This window comes from Rattus norvegicus, chromosome 10, assembly GCF_036323735.1.
Source record: "Rattus norvegicus strain BN/NHsdMcwi chromosome 10, GRCr8, whole genome shotgun sequence".
NCBI lineage: Eukaryota > Metazoa > Chordata > Mammalia > Rodentia > Muridae > Rattus > Rattus norvegicus.
The window spans coordinates 44,104,514-44,121,142 of NC_086028.1; the positions used below are offsets into that span (position 1 = coordinate 44,104,514).

The 16,629-nt window shown below is 44.9% G+C and overlaps 1 protein-coding gene across 1 annotated transcript; it reads left to right on the forward strand.

Moving 5' to 3' along the window:
* The first annotated feature begins 369 nt into the window (after positions 1–369).
* On the forward strand, positions 370–16,618 carry Zfpl (Zinc finger protein like). Its single transcript, XM_006246531.4, has 5 exons — positions 370–672; positions 2,059–2,115; positions 7,323–7,449; positions 10,758–10,850; positions 12,832–16,618. The coding sequence occupies exons 1-5, from the start codon at positions 370–372 to the stop codon at positions 14,478–14,480; spliced, it is 2,229 nt and encodes a 742-aa protein (XP_006246593.3). The 3' UTR covers positions 14,481–16,618.
* Positions 16,619–16,629: the final 11 nt, after the last annotated feature.

Below are 16,629 nucleotides of genomic sequence, written 5' to 3' on the forward strand. Positions count from 1 at the left end.
GAAGCGTGGATGGGTAGATGTCCGTTGTGGAAAATGTGACGGTTCCTCAAAAAGATTAAAATGCAACTACTGTAACAACCAACACTTCCTATTCTGAACATTGTAACAACCAACACTTCCTATTCTGAACATATAAATAAAGGATTTCAGGTCAATGTGCTATTGATTTCTGCATACAATAGTTATTGCAGGACTATCCATAGGATTCAAGGTATGGAAATTATTCATCCATAGATGTAGGGGGGAAACGTGAATATTCACAATGAAATACATATCGAAAATAGAAAACCTTGTCACTTTGGACACCACAGATTAAACTGAAGGACCTCATGCTAAATGTAATAGCCAGATAAAGAAACCTACTTGGTGATGTCACAGAATGAAATAAAGTCGAAGTTACAGAATAAAGTGGTAATTAGAACCCGCCAGTCAGCTTTGTTCTACCAACGATTGGTCGCCTTTACTGTCAATCAAAAGATTCTAACCAATCATGGAGGAGAATCTGGGTCTGCCCAATCAGGCTCACGCTCTGCGGTGGGCTGTTCTTTCCCGATTTGTCTCGGGCTCCTCAATCCAGGTTGTTTCCGGTTTCCACCGGGGTCAGACCCTGGCTATTTGGTCTTTTGCTCTTTTTCGGTGAAAGGCAACGGGAGGCTGACGTCCGGCACCGAGGTGAGTGCAGCCTCTGGGGAACCGGCAGGAGCAGGCTGGGGTCGGCCCTCATCCCCTCGGCTGTGTGCAGATGATGCTAGGCTGGGAACCTGTGCGAGTCTGAGCTCAGCCTGGTCCTGGCCCAAGGACCCCTTGTGGGCCCTGATTCCTGCATCCGTCTCCTGCGGCTCCTCAGCTTACCTCTCCATACACCAGGTGATCAAGTGTGTGTCCCCACGCTGCAGTTGAAAAGGACTTTGCACACTGTCACTGTAATGTTTTATTGTGAGGACTTCACCGAAAAGGAAGGCATTAGAGAAGTCAATCCTTTGATCAGTTGAAGGGGTTGGGGGTGGCGAGGAAGTGTGGTAGCAGTAACTGGAACCATACCAGGTGAGGGGCTTCTGACTTACTTTGGAGTGTTAGCTAGACCACAGTTAACGCAGACATAGCCATCGCTGCGTTCTTGCTTCATCACCAAGAGCATCTCTACACCTCGGTGGCAGTGGAGACCTGTTGTGTCTGGGGGGAAAAGCTATGACACAGCAGTAGCTCATGGAGGAGCACAGCTGCCTTACTGTGGTTTCAGCTCCTTTGGATCCACACCGAGAACCGTAGCTTCCTGGAGCCTATGGTAGTTTTACCTCGAGTGTTCAGAAAAACCTGAATACTCTTTAAAAAAAAACGGTGTAGAAGCAAACCGTAGGAAGCTGATTGAAAGTTGTCATCTCAGTCAGATCCCCTAGGAAAACTCATTTGAAAAACTGTCCAGGTCACGTATATTGTAGCTACCCTGACTAGAGCAAGGGGATTCATGGGAGGGAGCTACAGAAAGGCCTGACAGCTGGGAGACCAGCCGTTCTGAAGCATCTCTCCTAAAGTACTGCAGTAAATGCACACTCGGTGTTCAGTTTTGCCCATGTAAAACCGTCTTGATTGGACGAGACATTTTTCTGTAAAATGTAAATATGTCAAACTGATTTTCTGAGTGTTACTCAGTGTCCTAATAGTCATAGCTGTGTAGCAAGTACCGTGTCCTGTGTTTGTATTGAACTGCACTGCACTGACAGGAAGCTAAGTAATGTTGCTTGAGTATTTTTCCACAGTTTAATTTCTGTGACTCAGTAATGTTCGTTAAAGTGCATCCTTAAAACATTGCATAATTTGTTATCAAGCAGCAAATATTTCCACTACCCCATGCATAACTGATGAATCTCTACCATTTAATAAAATGCTTGGTGCTCCTTCAGCAATGTTGTGGCACTTTTCAAGGGTAGCACACTGTTTCCACACAAGGAGACATTTTTGTTGTCTTGTAGCTTTCTCCCTCCACAACCATCACTGCACACTGGAATCCAAAAGCAAGGGGCATCTAGTGAGTTAATCTCTGTTGGCCTTCTCTTCCAGTTATGGTTTGATGGTCCTCTCATGTCTAAAGGCGTTAAGACAATGGATATGTCTGAGGTAAGTTGCACGGTTATGTCTTGGTTTACATTGTATCTTAGGACTTTCGGAAGGGAAGAATAAAGTTAATGTAGGATAGATTCATGCAGAGGATGCATTGGATATGTTGACAGAGCCACATTTCGGAGAATGATTTAGTCACTTGCAGATTGGTCTCTGTTTCTCCTGACACGGTAGCACAAAGGTATGTGGGGTTTGGGTTGATTACAAGAGAAGGTGCCAACTTCTCATGCCCTGTGCCACCTAACTAGGCTTCATGGACGTGCATGACATGGCTGGAGCTTCATCCCCAGCCTGGAGATAAACACAGCATTCCACAGTGTCATTTCACTAGTGCTGGAACTCAGTGGTACAGCAGCGTTTTCTTTGCTGGCTAAAGTTGCATAGTTCCAGACAGTTTCTGGGAGATCCCGCCTAGGTCGGATGAGACCCGGAATATATGAAGACAGTGTCCTGCCCGTCCTTCATTTCTCCCCCTGCATTTTTCTCTGCTTGTGTGTATATGCAGATCATAACAATGTCTAAACATGTCTTAGTAGTAATTTGTCTTTACCGTTTACATTTTTTTCCTACTTCACTGGGCTCTTGATTCAGATTCTCAAAATCTCATCACAGTTGAATGAAAACATTTTTCCTCCAGCTGCCTTCCTTAAGTCTTCCGCCATGTTGCAAAGTTCTGCCAGCCACCTTCACCCGGGAAGTCTTCCTCCTGGTTTCTGCCCTGATGTTACTGCTGCTTTCCTCAGCACTTTTCTGAGTTCTTTGTCTCCTTATCGTAGCTTATGCTTTTGCTCTGCTCAGTTCCCCCACTCATTTCACCTCAGAGCACTTCTGAGGCCTGGCACATTTGCTTGGAGCTTGGTAACCATTTCTCTGTAGCGTGGACCCTTCTCTCAGCTTTCAGATCCTAAGTTCGACTCCTACATTGATATGCAAAGTCAAGCTCCCCTTGTCAGAACAGAAATCACATCCTCCAGTGTTTCCCTGGATGTGGTATGAATACCAACCTACCTTGTGTCCTTGATGATTACACTGAAAGGAGGGATTCTTTTTTTTTTCCTGGACTCCTCTCTTCTGCTCACTGAGGTCTGACATTATGAGCTGCCATCCTGCCAGCTTTGCCTGTCATTCATTCTCGTGTCAGTGGCAGCGACTGATACCACGGATGGGGAAGCGTGGTTGCATAAAGACAAGTGGATACTTCCTTACTCACATTGGAAGGGTCCATCTGTGCCAGACGGGAAGGGTCTGTTTCCTCGGTGGTGATGCCGAGTGCTGATGAACCACGCTGCTAACAGGAAGGTGTGGTGGAGGCCTTGAGATGAGAGAACAAAAGGCAGTGGGACGCCATTTGCGTAAGAGTCATGAGAAAGGTCCCCAGAGCATGAGTGAAAACAGAAGCACAGATGTGGACAGTGTGCATGCCTTCCTTATGAATTCCACATCACTGCTTCCCTTGAGTTTGTAGATCATGCAAAATCTATTCCTTGCTCGAAAGTGTCCGGACGTAATTTTAAACACAGGAAACAGAACCAACTAAATTACAGTCCCTACATGGTCAGGACAGGATTCTCTACAAGTTCAACAGATTGCCTAATGTTTCCCATAGACAGAAGCCAGAGTGCAGGAATCAGCAGGCAGAGGCGAGAAGAGTACCATGCACTCTTGCCTCTACTGACCCGACCTACACCGTGGTTCAGGTTCATAGCCCGTAGCTTAGAAGGAACACTGGACTCAAAAATCGAGACTAAACATTCTTGAGAACGGGAGTGTTGTCATGCTCTCTGGATGGTAGAAAGAGATAAAGGTATTTATATCTCCTATTAACCTCATCAGAGGACTTTATAGGTCAAGTATTTAGCAGTATGGCCTTTTTAAAGGCATAGCCTCACTATGTAACTTTGGTTGGCCTGGACCTTGCACTGTAAACCATGCTGGTCTTGAACTCACAAACTGCCTGCCTCTGCTTCCCAGATGCTGGGCATACATGCGTGCACACCACGCCCAGCTGCTAGGGCTGTTGTTCGTTTTCCTTCCCCATGACCATCCACATGCTCCACTGACCTAGCCGACTTGTACTAAGGAGGAGCCACAACCATGAGTCTGCTCAGCTGGAGGGACTGATTCTACCCTGAGCCCTTTGCTCCTTGTGACTCCAAGACAGTAGATGGAAAGGAGCTACCGTGCTGAATTGACTGAGAGTCATCGAGATTACCAAGAGGAGAATGGACTAGTCTTCAGTGGGGGTAAGGGAGAAGCTGTAATGACCTTTGTCTTGCTGTGACCAAATCCCAGAAAGAAACCACGTAGGGGAGGAAAGATTTATTTTGGCTCGTTGTTTCAGAGATGTCAGTCCTTCATGGCCGTCATGGCAGTGATGGCAGGTTAGAGTGGTTCCGTCAGTGGAGGTGAGAGTGTGAAGAGAAGCCACTGTTCACACCGTGGCAGACCTGGAACCTGAGAGAAAAGTGGGAGCCAGGGCAGGTATAACCTTCGAAGACACCCCCTTTCTCGTCTACTCCCACCAGCCAGACCCTGCCATCCAAATCTTCCACAGCCTTCAAAGGAGCGCCACACACTTTGGATCGCATGCTCAAAAGAGTGAGCCTGTAGGGAACATTCCATATTCAAACCATAAGAGGAGGAGGAGCTCATCTAGAGTACAGGAGGTCCCTGAGGGCATCTCTTAGTATAAGGATGCCCTATGGTAGCCAAGCCAACCCTGTCAGGCAGGACTACAATACTCCAGGTAGTTCAAGTTATGAATGTGAGCGCCAGCTCTCCTCGTAAAGAAACAAGGTCTGCCGAGACATTTGCTGAAGGCTGGGGAAATACAGTTAGTACGAGAACTAACACGTACGTACATACATACATACATATATACATACATACATACGCCACCCACACACCACCATATACAACCAGTTATAGAAATGAAGACTGTAGTTATGTAGATTATTTCTGTTTTATAACAAGCGTGCTTATGGCTGAGGATACAACTGTGGTCAATCTCTTCCCAGGAATGGTCTTGTGTATGGTCACACGTATCAAGTAAATATTTTGGGTGCTAATTTTTTTTAATGATTTTTCTAAGGTATATAATTAGGAAGTAAACATTTTTAAAAGTGACAGAGCTGTTTCTTTGTCTTGGGACCTAATTTTGATACATCTGAATTCAGTTTCTCGACTCGTATTATAGTTGTGTGTTTATTGACTCGACTTCCTTTTAGAAAGGTCTCCCCTCAGCGAAAATGAGAAGCAGAACAGTTCCTTCTTATTTGTATCCAGCCAGTGGAAGCCAGAAACTCAGTTCAGTGCGCATGTGTCGATATCTGTGGCAGCGCCCCCTGGGCCAGCCTTAGGTCCAAGCCTTTGGCTGATGCAGTCTTCTGCTTCATGGGTATCAGAAGCCGCCGTGTAGGTTTTGTTTTGGTAAAGCAACAGCTCCAGCTTTGGGGAGGTTACATAAGCAAGGCGTCTATCCCATCTGTGGCCACAATAGCTTCACGGAGCAGCCTTCTTGGAGTTTGCTGCTCAGTGAGGAAAAAACAGAAAACCAAGTGGCAGCTGCAGAAGGTAGTCAGAGGTGGCACGCCACTTCTGCAGATGTCTCCTTAGGTACCGCGGCCACTGTAATCTAGAATCCTCTTCCACATGTATGACAGCACGTCCAAGGTACTGTCTTTTTAGCACATTGTGCTTACTACTTTGTGTCTCAAAATAATGGCAAGAATTCATTAAATATCCACTATGACTGCTCTCACTTCAGATATCTGGCACTTACAAGTTTCAGCCTACCCTGGACTGTACATAGTATAACAGTGGTAATAAGCTGAAAGGGCAAACCTTGAGGTCTTCTTTCAGTCTTGGGGTCTTGGGCAGGTTGGGTGAATGGCCTTAACCCTGAACATTAGACACTTCCCTAAATGAGGCTCTGATTCTGTACCTGGATAGCTCCTGGGCCATCATTCTCCAAGCTCGTGTCTCTTCTTTGAGGGGAACTTCTCATTCTGTTTCCCAGGAAGCTTGGTCTTTGGCAATAATGAATTAAAGCTTTTCTTACGTATCATGCTCAGAGAATAAGCAGCCCTCTTCCGCTTTCCCATTCACAGCTCTCAAATGCTGCCTTTTGTCTAAAGCAGCCACTAGGCACCAGCTCAGAAAGGCAATCAGCGGTGGCACAATCACATATCTCCTCAGGCAGTGTCAACCAGCGGTGACTCAGGGGAAGTGAGGGAGGGAATGGAAGTATACATTCTGTCCTGGGTCTGCGTTCCAAAAGAAATTAGGGAGCAAATTGTGATGGGAAAACAGTTGTTTACAGGTTAGCAAAACCACAGGAGAAAAGGATCTGTTGCTTCCTTCCCGCAGGCACCCCCTTCTCTCACAAGCACCCCCTTCTCTCACGTCACAGAGTTAAAGCATCAGTTCCTATACAGGTGCCTATGTACACAGCTTGGAACCAAACTGACATTTTAACAAAAGACCAAAGAAGTTAATGAAAGCCCTCTTCTTTTTATTTTCTGGTCTTTTCTTTTCCTTCTGGAATGAGTTCCCAGTTCCTTATTTGAACCTCTTCTGTCTGCCTGCATATCACTGGCTGGCCTCTAACTCTCGGCCCCCAGGCCTCAGTCTTCCGGAGGTGGGATCTGTGGAACTTTAACACATTGCATGGCTTCCGTTCTGTATTCTTAGAGCAGTAGTGTATTTCCCAGTCTGGAAACCGCGGAGCGATTCCTCCCCTCACTTCGCCTTAGGAGCCTCTTCTTTCTCCTTTCATGGGGAGACTTTCAAAATGCCAAGCTGTCGAGCTAACCATCTTTTACTTCCTTCTGCTTGTTAATGTATTGCCTTAGGATGCCACTAATACTTATTTCTGTTGGACCCAGCAGTTCTTCTAAATTTTGGGTGGGCATTGTAGGTGCTTATTGACTGAACAGCACTGACCCCTTGGTGTTGGAGTCAGGTGCATTTACGTGGGAACCCAAACATTATCCATTGCTTGCAGTTGTCCTCTGCCTTTTGTATCTCATCATTACTAACTTACTATGTCTATAAGGCATTCTGCAGATGATTTTCCTTCCATGATAAGAAAACTTTTACGTCCATCGTATGTAAATGATGCTTGCAAAGAAGAGCGGCCTCCTGTATTTCTGTCTCGGACCCGAGGCTGAGGGCTTGGGTTGAGGAAAGTCTTCTCATTACAGGGCTTGGTGTCATTTGAGGATGTGTCTGTGGACTTCACCTGGGACGAGTGGCAGGACCTGGATGAAGCTCAGAGGAAGCTCTACAGGGACGTGATGCTGGAGACCTACAGCAGCCTGATGTCCTTGAGTGAGTGAGAGTCTCAGTCATGCTATTAGAAGCTTGTTTCATTTTGGTAAATACAGGAGCCACTTCTAAGGATAGTTTCTCTGTGCTAGTGACCGTACTGGGTCTCGTGAGTAAGCACCCAACACTGAGCTCAGTCTCACGTTGGTTTACAGTTTCCTAAGATTTATTTTATTTTTATTTTTATATGTATGGCTATTTTGCTTCCATATATGTGTGTGCACCATGTGCATGTAGTGTCCAAGGAGATCAGAAAGAGGACATTGGATCCTCTGGAACTGGAATTACAGACAATTGTTAGCGATCATGTTGCTGACAATTGAACCTAGGTCCTCTGCAAACAGAAGCAGATATTCTCGATTCCTGAGCCATTTCTCCGGAGCCCGATTTGGTGTTTGTTTGTCTATTGAGGTGGGATCTCTCCATATCCCTGGGCTGTCCTGGAACTTACTGTGTTGACTTGAACTCACAGAAATCCAACTGCCTCTTCCTCCCAAGGGCTGGGATTAAAGGTGTGTGCCACCACATCCAGTCCCCGTTTGTGTTTTTAACAGTTCATCATAGTTCTGCATTTGACGAAGATCTTCTGCCTACTGAGTCTTAGAGCATTAGGCTCAGTGAGCAGCTTTCCTTTCCTCTGCCTCACTGCAGTGGGGTAGCCTGAGCTGCTCACTCGGCGAGAAGCAGCAGAGGACAGAGAGAGCATCACACGGTCACACTGAACAATGGAAGCTAAAGTTTTGTGTTTGTCTTTTAAAAAACCCTTCCTATATACACGGCATGGTTATACACACCTTTGATAGGCATAGGCAGGTAGATTTCTGTGAGTTGGAGGCCAGCCTGGTCTACATGATGAGTCCAGGCCAGCCAAAGCTGCATAGAGACTCTGTCTCTAAATAATTAAAACAGAACACACACACACACACACACACACACACACACACGCACGCACACACACACACAGCCTTTTCCTGTTACAGCCTTTTGTGCTTGGTGAGGTTTGTTTGTTTGTTTATTTGTTTGTTTTTTAAACTTACTGCTTCTGTTCTATTACTCTTACCTCATCGCATCTTATCAGACGTGTGTGGCAAAAGGCTCACCATCCTTTGGCCACACGCTCGCCAGTGTGCAGATTATAGTGAGCCACCATGTCCAGCCAGCCCTTACTGTTGGTTTCTAGTTTCGTCCTTGTGGTCTTGTTCACCCAGGGGATGTTTTGGTTTGTTGTTTTGTTTTGTCGTACATGGAGGTTTCTTTTGTTTCCTAATATTTGATCTGTTCTGGAGAGTGCTTTGTTGACGAGGGCAACAAGTGTTCCTTGGCTATTGGGCAGAATGATTCTGTAATGTCTTTTAAGCACCTTTGGTCTCTAAGTAAAGTTTAGCTGCACTGTTAATTTACTTCTCATGAGTTTGCATTGTGTAATAGTGTCCTCCAGCATGTGTGTGTGTGTGTGTGTGTGTGTGTGTGTGTGTGCAATATAAAAGTATATACTAAATATGTGACTATGTAATATGCATATATTATTATAATGACCCTTGTGAGTTCTTTTTAATACTGGTTTTAAAGTTTCTTTGTCTGACTTAAGTATGGTTAGCTGTTCAGTGTGAGGTCTGTGTGTGTGAGCCGTCATTTTCTGTCCCTTCACTAGCCATCTAGGTGTATCTTCACTGGCACAATGACTTTTGCTTAAATAGTGCCTCATTAGGTCTCGTTTCTGTTAACCGTTCAGCCAGCCTGTATCTTTTGAGTCACAGATCACATTCTTGGGAAATGCTATTCTGGGGTTTAGTCGTTGCTCTTTGTCTCTGTAGCCTCTATTCCTTTTCGATAAATCTTGGCCATTTTGTGATTTCCGATATAGACAGGAATTAACCTTCAAATTCCTTTGCGTGCGTCTGCTCTGCACTTGAGTTTTTAGCCTCTCATGTGTTCCCATGACGGTGTTCTGTGGAACATCTAATGTGGGCCGTAACCATTGCTTATCAAGTCACCTGAAGCAATGGAAGTTCTCACTTGTTCACATTTGAAAGCTTGCATTTCTCTTTTTAAACGTTGTTCTGGCTGTGGGATCGGTGCTTAGAGATACTCCTTGGTGCTTCCTATACGTCATCCCATTAGTTCTTGGCCTACGTACTTTCTACATTTGGAGATGTTTACTGTGCGTCTGCGTGACGTACTGTTTTGCCTGTGGCACTTTATTGTGTTTATATGTGTGCTGCGGGGTGTATGTGCTTCTGTTCTATTACTCTTACCTCATCGCATCTTATCAGACGTGTGTGGCAAAAGGCCATCGTTTTGCCACACGCTTCTTGCAGGAGTTGGTTCGTGTGGTTCCTGGGGATTTCTCAGGCCCTCAGTCTTGGAGGCAAATGCCTTCACATGCTGAGCTGACTCATCTGCCTTCTTCCCAGTTTTTTTTTTTTAATTTGCAAAATTTTACTCTTTAAAGATATAATCTCTCAGCCAGGTGTGGAGGCGCTCACACCTTTAGTTCCACCACTCCAAAGGCAGAGGCAGGTGGATCTCTGCATTCAAGGACAGCCAGGGCTACACAGAGAAACCTTATCTTGAGAAACCGAAAGAGAAGAGATCTCTCTCCACAGGCTTTCCCTCAAACTTCCGTGCTACAATTATTAGAGCGTCCCACGTGCTGGCTCTCATATTGTCCTAGAGTTCTGTCTTTGTCTTGTAGGGTTTTTTTTAAATCATGTTTAATCATGCGTATCTGTGTGTGTGTGGTTTGTGGGTGCAAGCAGAGTGCTTACGTAGGGTGCAAGAGGAAGGCAGATTCTCTAGAGCTGGAGTTTACAGTGTTCCTGAGCGGCCTGATGTTAGGGTTTAGAACTGCACTCTGGTCCTCTGCAACAGAAGCACCCGCTCTTGACCGCCCAGCCATCTCTCTAGTCGTATTTTGTATGTTTCATAGTTGACTGTAATACACCATCGGGATTGATCTCTTTGAGTTAAATCTGTGCATACTCTTAAAGCTCCTATAAAATGTTCTTACTGGCCAAGGCCCATAATTATATATATGTTAATTTTACGTATATGGATGTTTTGCCTGCATGTACATGTCTGTGAACATGAGCACAGTGCCTTTGGAGGCACAAGAGGGCATTGGGTCCCATGCTGAACTTGGAAACCCTTGGAAACCTCCATTTAGGTGCTGGGAATTAAACCTGAGTCTTCTGCAAGAGCAACGAGTGTCCTAACCTCCAAGCCATCTCTCTAACCCAATGCCTCGTCGTCATTTAGTGTGCGTGACTTAGCAGTTGGCCAAAACTTATGCAGTATTTCCTATTAAATAGATCAGTGTGATCCCAAACCTGAGTTGATCCTGAAGTTGGAAAAAGAAGCTGGGCCGTGGAAGGAAGACAATTCTCCAAACCAGAGCGTCCCAGGTCAGTGAATGCACCCTGAACAAAGATACCGTATTGAGGAAGCTCATCCAATGGTGGCTGTGTTAAGCTCAGTCATCAACAGTCAGTGTATGCAGTCTGCAGTGAGGGCTCCTTCATGTAAATGCATGCCACTTATATTAGGATTGCCTAAAGGAACAGGACATACACACATACACACACACACACACACACACACACACACACACTATGGGATTTATTAGAGTGGGTTATAGGTTGTGGTCCAGATAGTCCAACAAAGCCTATCTCAACAGAAAGGCCAAGAATCTGGTAGTTATTCAGTCAGGAAACCAGTGTCTCAGCAGCACCAATCTGGTCCTGGAATCCTGGAGGACCCTAGAAAGCTGTCATCTTCCATAGTAGAAGTAGAGTCTAAAACCAGTGACGTAACAGGACAGATGCACTCGCCAGTGAGAGTAAGGGCACACGGGCATGGCCTTTGATTTCGGCCACTGAAAGTTTGGCTGAGATTCAGGGTAAACCTTCCCACCTCTAATGATCTGATCCCTCAAGGATATGTGCAGGTGCTTGGGTGTTAGTTGATTCAGGATATAGTCAAGTTGACACCCCATCGGCCATCATACCGCTCTGGCTGGTTTTGACATATACTATGTTAGGCTTAGCAAATGCAGTTCAGACTTTCACGTGTCAATTCATTCCCATGTCTAATTTTGGCTGTATGTTACCTCAGGCTACACAAACTCTGTTCCGTCTGTGGTTGTTCTTAAGCGTGTTCGTTGGTCTCTTCCATCCCCATGGGAAGGATTGCACTTTCTTACGGTTGGGGCTGCCTGAGTGAAGTGCCTATTTGTCCTTTCCTCGTCTTTATAGCTTGTTCTGTGCATTTCCCCGCTCACACGTTTGTTTGATTCTCTGGAAGAAACAGTGGTGAATCAACAGGCCAAAGAGCTCTGGCGTGTTGAGAAGAAGAAATGTTGGTGTTAAAGGGATCATCACCCCTTCCCCAAAGTCTTCCCTGAATGAAAGAAGGGGGGGGGAAAACTAGTTAGAGTCTAAAGAACATGCAGTCTCTTTTTTTTTTTTTTCTTTTTCTTTTTTTCGGAGCTGGGGACCGAACCCAGGGCCTTGCGCTTCCTAGGCAAGAGCTCTACCACTGAGCTAAATCCCCAACCCAAGAACATGCAGTCTTAAGATTTTCACTTTCTTTTGATTTAATTTAATTTTGGATCGCTGATTTCTAAATCTAATATACAATGTGTAGGTGGACACGAACTCTCAGGAGGGCTTATTATCTCATGAAGAACCCAATTTTGATATTACTAGTTTGAAACTAATGCTGCAAACTTAGTTCTCTAGGCAGCCCACTGAGGGACTGATAAGAATGTAGGGAAATGAAGTCGTGTATATGAAGATAGAATTTGTGAACCTGAGGAGCACCTAGCAAACCTCAAAGACAGGGTGAACCTGGAGCTTGGTGTGGCAACCAGGAGACCTTAGACTTGGAGGTCAGTTGAACCACGGATTGCTTGTTTCTGGGCTCATAGCCCATGTACTTAGGATGTGTACTTAGAGATTGAACTAAGTCAGTAGCCGTCTACTTTTCTCTGTGGAAATCATTCGAATACAGAATGTTTAGTAACATTCCAAAGCACAATAAAGACATGGAGAAGCATGATTTCATGAGTCACATGGATGGGAAAATGTCAGCCATTAATGTCCCACCTATGCAGAAATATCACATCTCCAGTATTATGGGTACACCTTAGCTTATAGAACCAAATGTTTGCAGTTTTCATATGTGTTATATTTAATTCAGATTAGATTAATATTAAGAATCCATATTACTGTATATAGAGCAAGATCATTAGTATTTGAGAAACACTGGAGGTGTCTGTGTCATTTTATCAAGAAATTCTTTCTTCGATAACAGACGAGAATACTATACTTGATGTATGTGGGTACTCACCAGAAAGCCTTCCATTTCTTTATTTCCTCCTTCTAGATGTGAAGAATGTGAATGGCCGGAATGAGGTCAGCCATGACAGCCAAAAGATACGCAGATGCAACCTGGTAATTGCCAAGAGCAGCGCATCAGCTAAGAGGGCTCCAGCAGGAAAAGCCTTGAATAGCTCGTACTGCATTTCAGATCTGGCCATAAAGAACGGCACATCTTCTGGAATGAGCCCTGGGGTCCTTAATGTATGGGAAAGTATGCTTCTCCCTAGCAAGCCCAGTAAGATGCAGGCTAGAGAGGGACTTGATCTTCCTGATGTAACCAGGGGGTTCCCCAGACTTCCTGAGGCTCTTAGTCTACATCCCAATACTGAATTTGAACAACAGCATTTTCAGTACTGTAGGCCCAGTGAAGCTTCCCATGTGAAGCCAGTGTGGTTACAGAAAACATTCCCTATGAGAAATCCCTCCAGTAAGTTGAGGGACAACAGCCAACAGTTAGAGAAGTTAGCTCTTCCTGCCAAAGAGGGAACTCGGGCACAGCTGCCAGCTTTTGAATGCCAAGTGTGTGGGAAGTTATTCTGTAAAAATTCCCATCTCACACAGCATTTTAAAATGCACAAAGAAAAATGTTATAGAGGTAATAACTGTGGGCCAATACTCAATATACAATCAAAGCTCCCAACATATCAGAGCTTGGGTGTGGGAGAAGAGCTCTACACACGTGATGAGGCTGGGAAGTACATCTGTCAGAAATCAGCAAAAAGCATTCAGCAGAAAATCATAGGCGATGGAAGGATTGTGTGTGGGAAGACCGTGTGCTCAAAATTAAATTTCAGCGTTCAGCAGAACCCTCGCAAGGATGAGAAATCCCATGATTTCTCTGGAAAACCAATCAGTAAGTCAAACCTCCATGAGCTGACGACACCTCACAGATACGAGAGAGTGCATGAGTGTAGTGCGTGTGGCAAAGCCTTTAATCCCACACCACATGTCTACTCACACTCGGGAGCTCACCCGGCTGAGAAACCCTATGAGTGTGAAGACTGCCAGCAATCGAAGCTCGTGGGGCACCCGCCAGCTCACGCGCAGGAGAAACGCTATGTGTGTCATGTGTGTGGAAAAGCCTTTTACAAGCGAGCCCACTTACACGCACACCAGAGGACCCACACAGGTGAGAAGCCATATGACTGTAAAGAATGTGGGAAATCCTTCAGACTGAAGTCGTTTCTTGTCGTACATCAGAGGATTCACACAGGTGAGAAACCCTTTGCGTGTGATACGTGTGGGAAAAGCTTCAAGCAGAGGACGAGTCTCTACACACACATAAGAATCCACACGGGTGAGAAGCCCTATGAGTGTAAAGAGTGTAGGAAGTCATTCATTCTCAAGTCATACCTCACTGTGCACCAGAGAACTCACTCGGGCGAGAAGCCCTATGGGTGTGACATATGTGGAAAATCCTTTAAGCAAAATTCCCACCTTCATGCACATAAGAGAACTCACACAAGCGAGAAACCCTACGAGTGTATTGTATGTGGCAAAAGTTACAAGCAGAGTCCGAGCCTCTACACACATAAGAAAGTCCATACCAGTGAGAAACCCTATGAGTGTAAACAATGTAGAAAGTCATTTAGTCTGAAATTCCACCTCACTAGACACCAGAGAACTCACTCTGGTGAGAAACACTATCAGTGAAGTGTGTGCGTGGATGAGCCTTGAAGCGAGTTCACACCTGTGTCCATCAGAGAACTCATCCGGGTGGGAAACCCCACAACAACTCTCTACCACCAGTCATCTGCCCGCCAGGGCTTCGGTAGTGAGAAACCGTCAGTACCGTGTGTGTGGGAAAGCCTGGCAGATGTCAAGCTGGTGCACACGTCAAGAGAATTCGTACAGGTGACAGACCTTTATGATTAAAAACTAAAAATATCTCAGCCAAAGATACATCAGAGAACTCACAAGCGCGTGAGAAACCCTAAGGGCATATAAATGTAAAGCGTATCTCAACCCTAAGATACAACTCATTCATCCAAACAAACAGTTGGGTGTGATATAAAACTATACAGTTGGGGGTGATGTAAAAACACACAGTTGGGGTTAATGTAAAAATACACAGTTGGGTGTAATGTATGTAGAAAAGCCTTTCTCCACATGTCCTATATCTGCAGTCATTAGACAGTTCATACCCTATAAGAAACCCTGTGAATGGAGAAAATCCTTCAACCGTAGGTCATTCTTTGCGTCATACCAAAGAAGACACATGGGGACAGCTCCATGAATGTTGTTTATGTTCAGAAAACACTCGAGACAAACCTCCTCGTCCACCTGAAAACTCAAAAGTGAGAGACCCTGTGACTGTAAATACAGTAGGAAATATTTCATCCATAAGCCATCTGTTGCTGTACATGAAAGAAGTCACATAGGTGAGTAGCCATATGCACATCGGTGAGTATAATGTAAGCAGAGAACCTTGGAGGGGTGTCAAGTCTCTACATTTAAGAACTTGGCACTTCTGAGGAACCCTGAGAGTAGTCTACACGGAAATGCCTTTTTCAATGGGCAGGCCTCCCTGAACATCTGTCAGAAACACATAATGTGTATGGGAAACTTATCTTCACTCGTGAAATCACTGTGTATCTGGAAGAGCCACATAAATACGCACTCAGGATACATTTGAATTAGCACAGAGGAGACACTGTAAAACAGGTAACGATGTGGGAAATGTTTCTGAGTAACAAATTGTGCAGCACAAATTCCCACAAAGGCCAGAAGTCTAGGAGGCAGAGTGCCATGTGCCTACTAAGATGTGCTTCCTTCCCTGCACTCCGGCCTGTGTTTGCAGTCCATTTCTGTTAGATCTGTGCTAACCTCCTTAGTGGAATACAAATGTGTGTGATGTATTCATTTCTATCCCACTCTCCCCAAATCTCACAACAGACTCTACCTAGACGCCATCCATAGTTGGCCTGAGTGCAGATAACGTCTAGCATATTTGGGAGCCGTGTATAGAAGGTCACTATGGGTTAGGAATGTATTTTGTCCAAAGCTGTGGTCCTGCATTTCTGCCATCTCGGAGGTGTATAAAAGAGAGATCTGCACCATCTGTTTGTAATACTTAGACCCACAGCCATCAGTTCACTGTAAAAGGTGGTTGGGACAAATAGATGATTGTCTTGTTGGAAAATTCTCAGGAGAGAGAACCTTGTTACCACCCAGCATTCTCACGATGCTTTGTGTGGAAGAATAAATCTTGAAAGACTTTCATAAATCCTGAGTGTGTTGCCAATGGGGATTCTCCATTAAACAAAATGGAGTGCCCCTTCCATTTGTGTGTGAAACCTTTCAACAAAATTTCCAGTTGGGTTTCAAAAAAAAATAGATCCTTGATCTGAGGAAGTTATCAGTATGGAATCTGTATATTAATATTTTGGAGAGAAATGTTTAATCTCATCATTTTTCAAAATGTGCACTCCAGGAGAGGTGGGACTGCCTATCAGTGGGCGTTGGTCTCTGGGGACATTTGTGGTGTAAGAGTTCCGGAGAGGCCGATGGCACATACAGGGATATAGCGGAACAGTCCACAGTATGTCGGATAATATACTCATGTATGTATGGTTCATGTCATATCAATCATGTTCCATGATGAAACTCAGCAGAAGGGAATCTCCATGGTTTCAAGTTCTGCGTGTTGCAGTGTACATCGGTATTTCCTGCATTTGGTGCCATCCCGGCCTGTTTACTTCCTCCTGGCCTCACATTGTGTTAGATACTTCCTTAGCACATCTAGATGTGTGCTGGCTCAAGTAAATAAAGATATCGTTTCTCTAACATGACATCTCAGAGT

Excerpts from the sequence above, each read along its gene's own strand:
- Zfpl (XM_006246531.4), top strand. The coding sequence starts at position 370 with ATGTCACAGAATGAAATAAAGTCGAAGTTACAGAATAAAGTGGTAATT. Across the intron at positions 673-2,058 it reads GGCTGACGTCCGGCACCGAG|TTATGGTTTGATGGTCCTCT; the intron begins GTGAGTGCAGCC and ends CTTCTCTTCCAG. Across the intron at positions 2,116-7,322 it reads AGACAATGGATATGTCTGAG|GGCTTGGTGTCATTTGAGGA; the intron begins GTAAGTTGCACG and ends TTCTCATTACAG.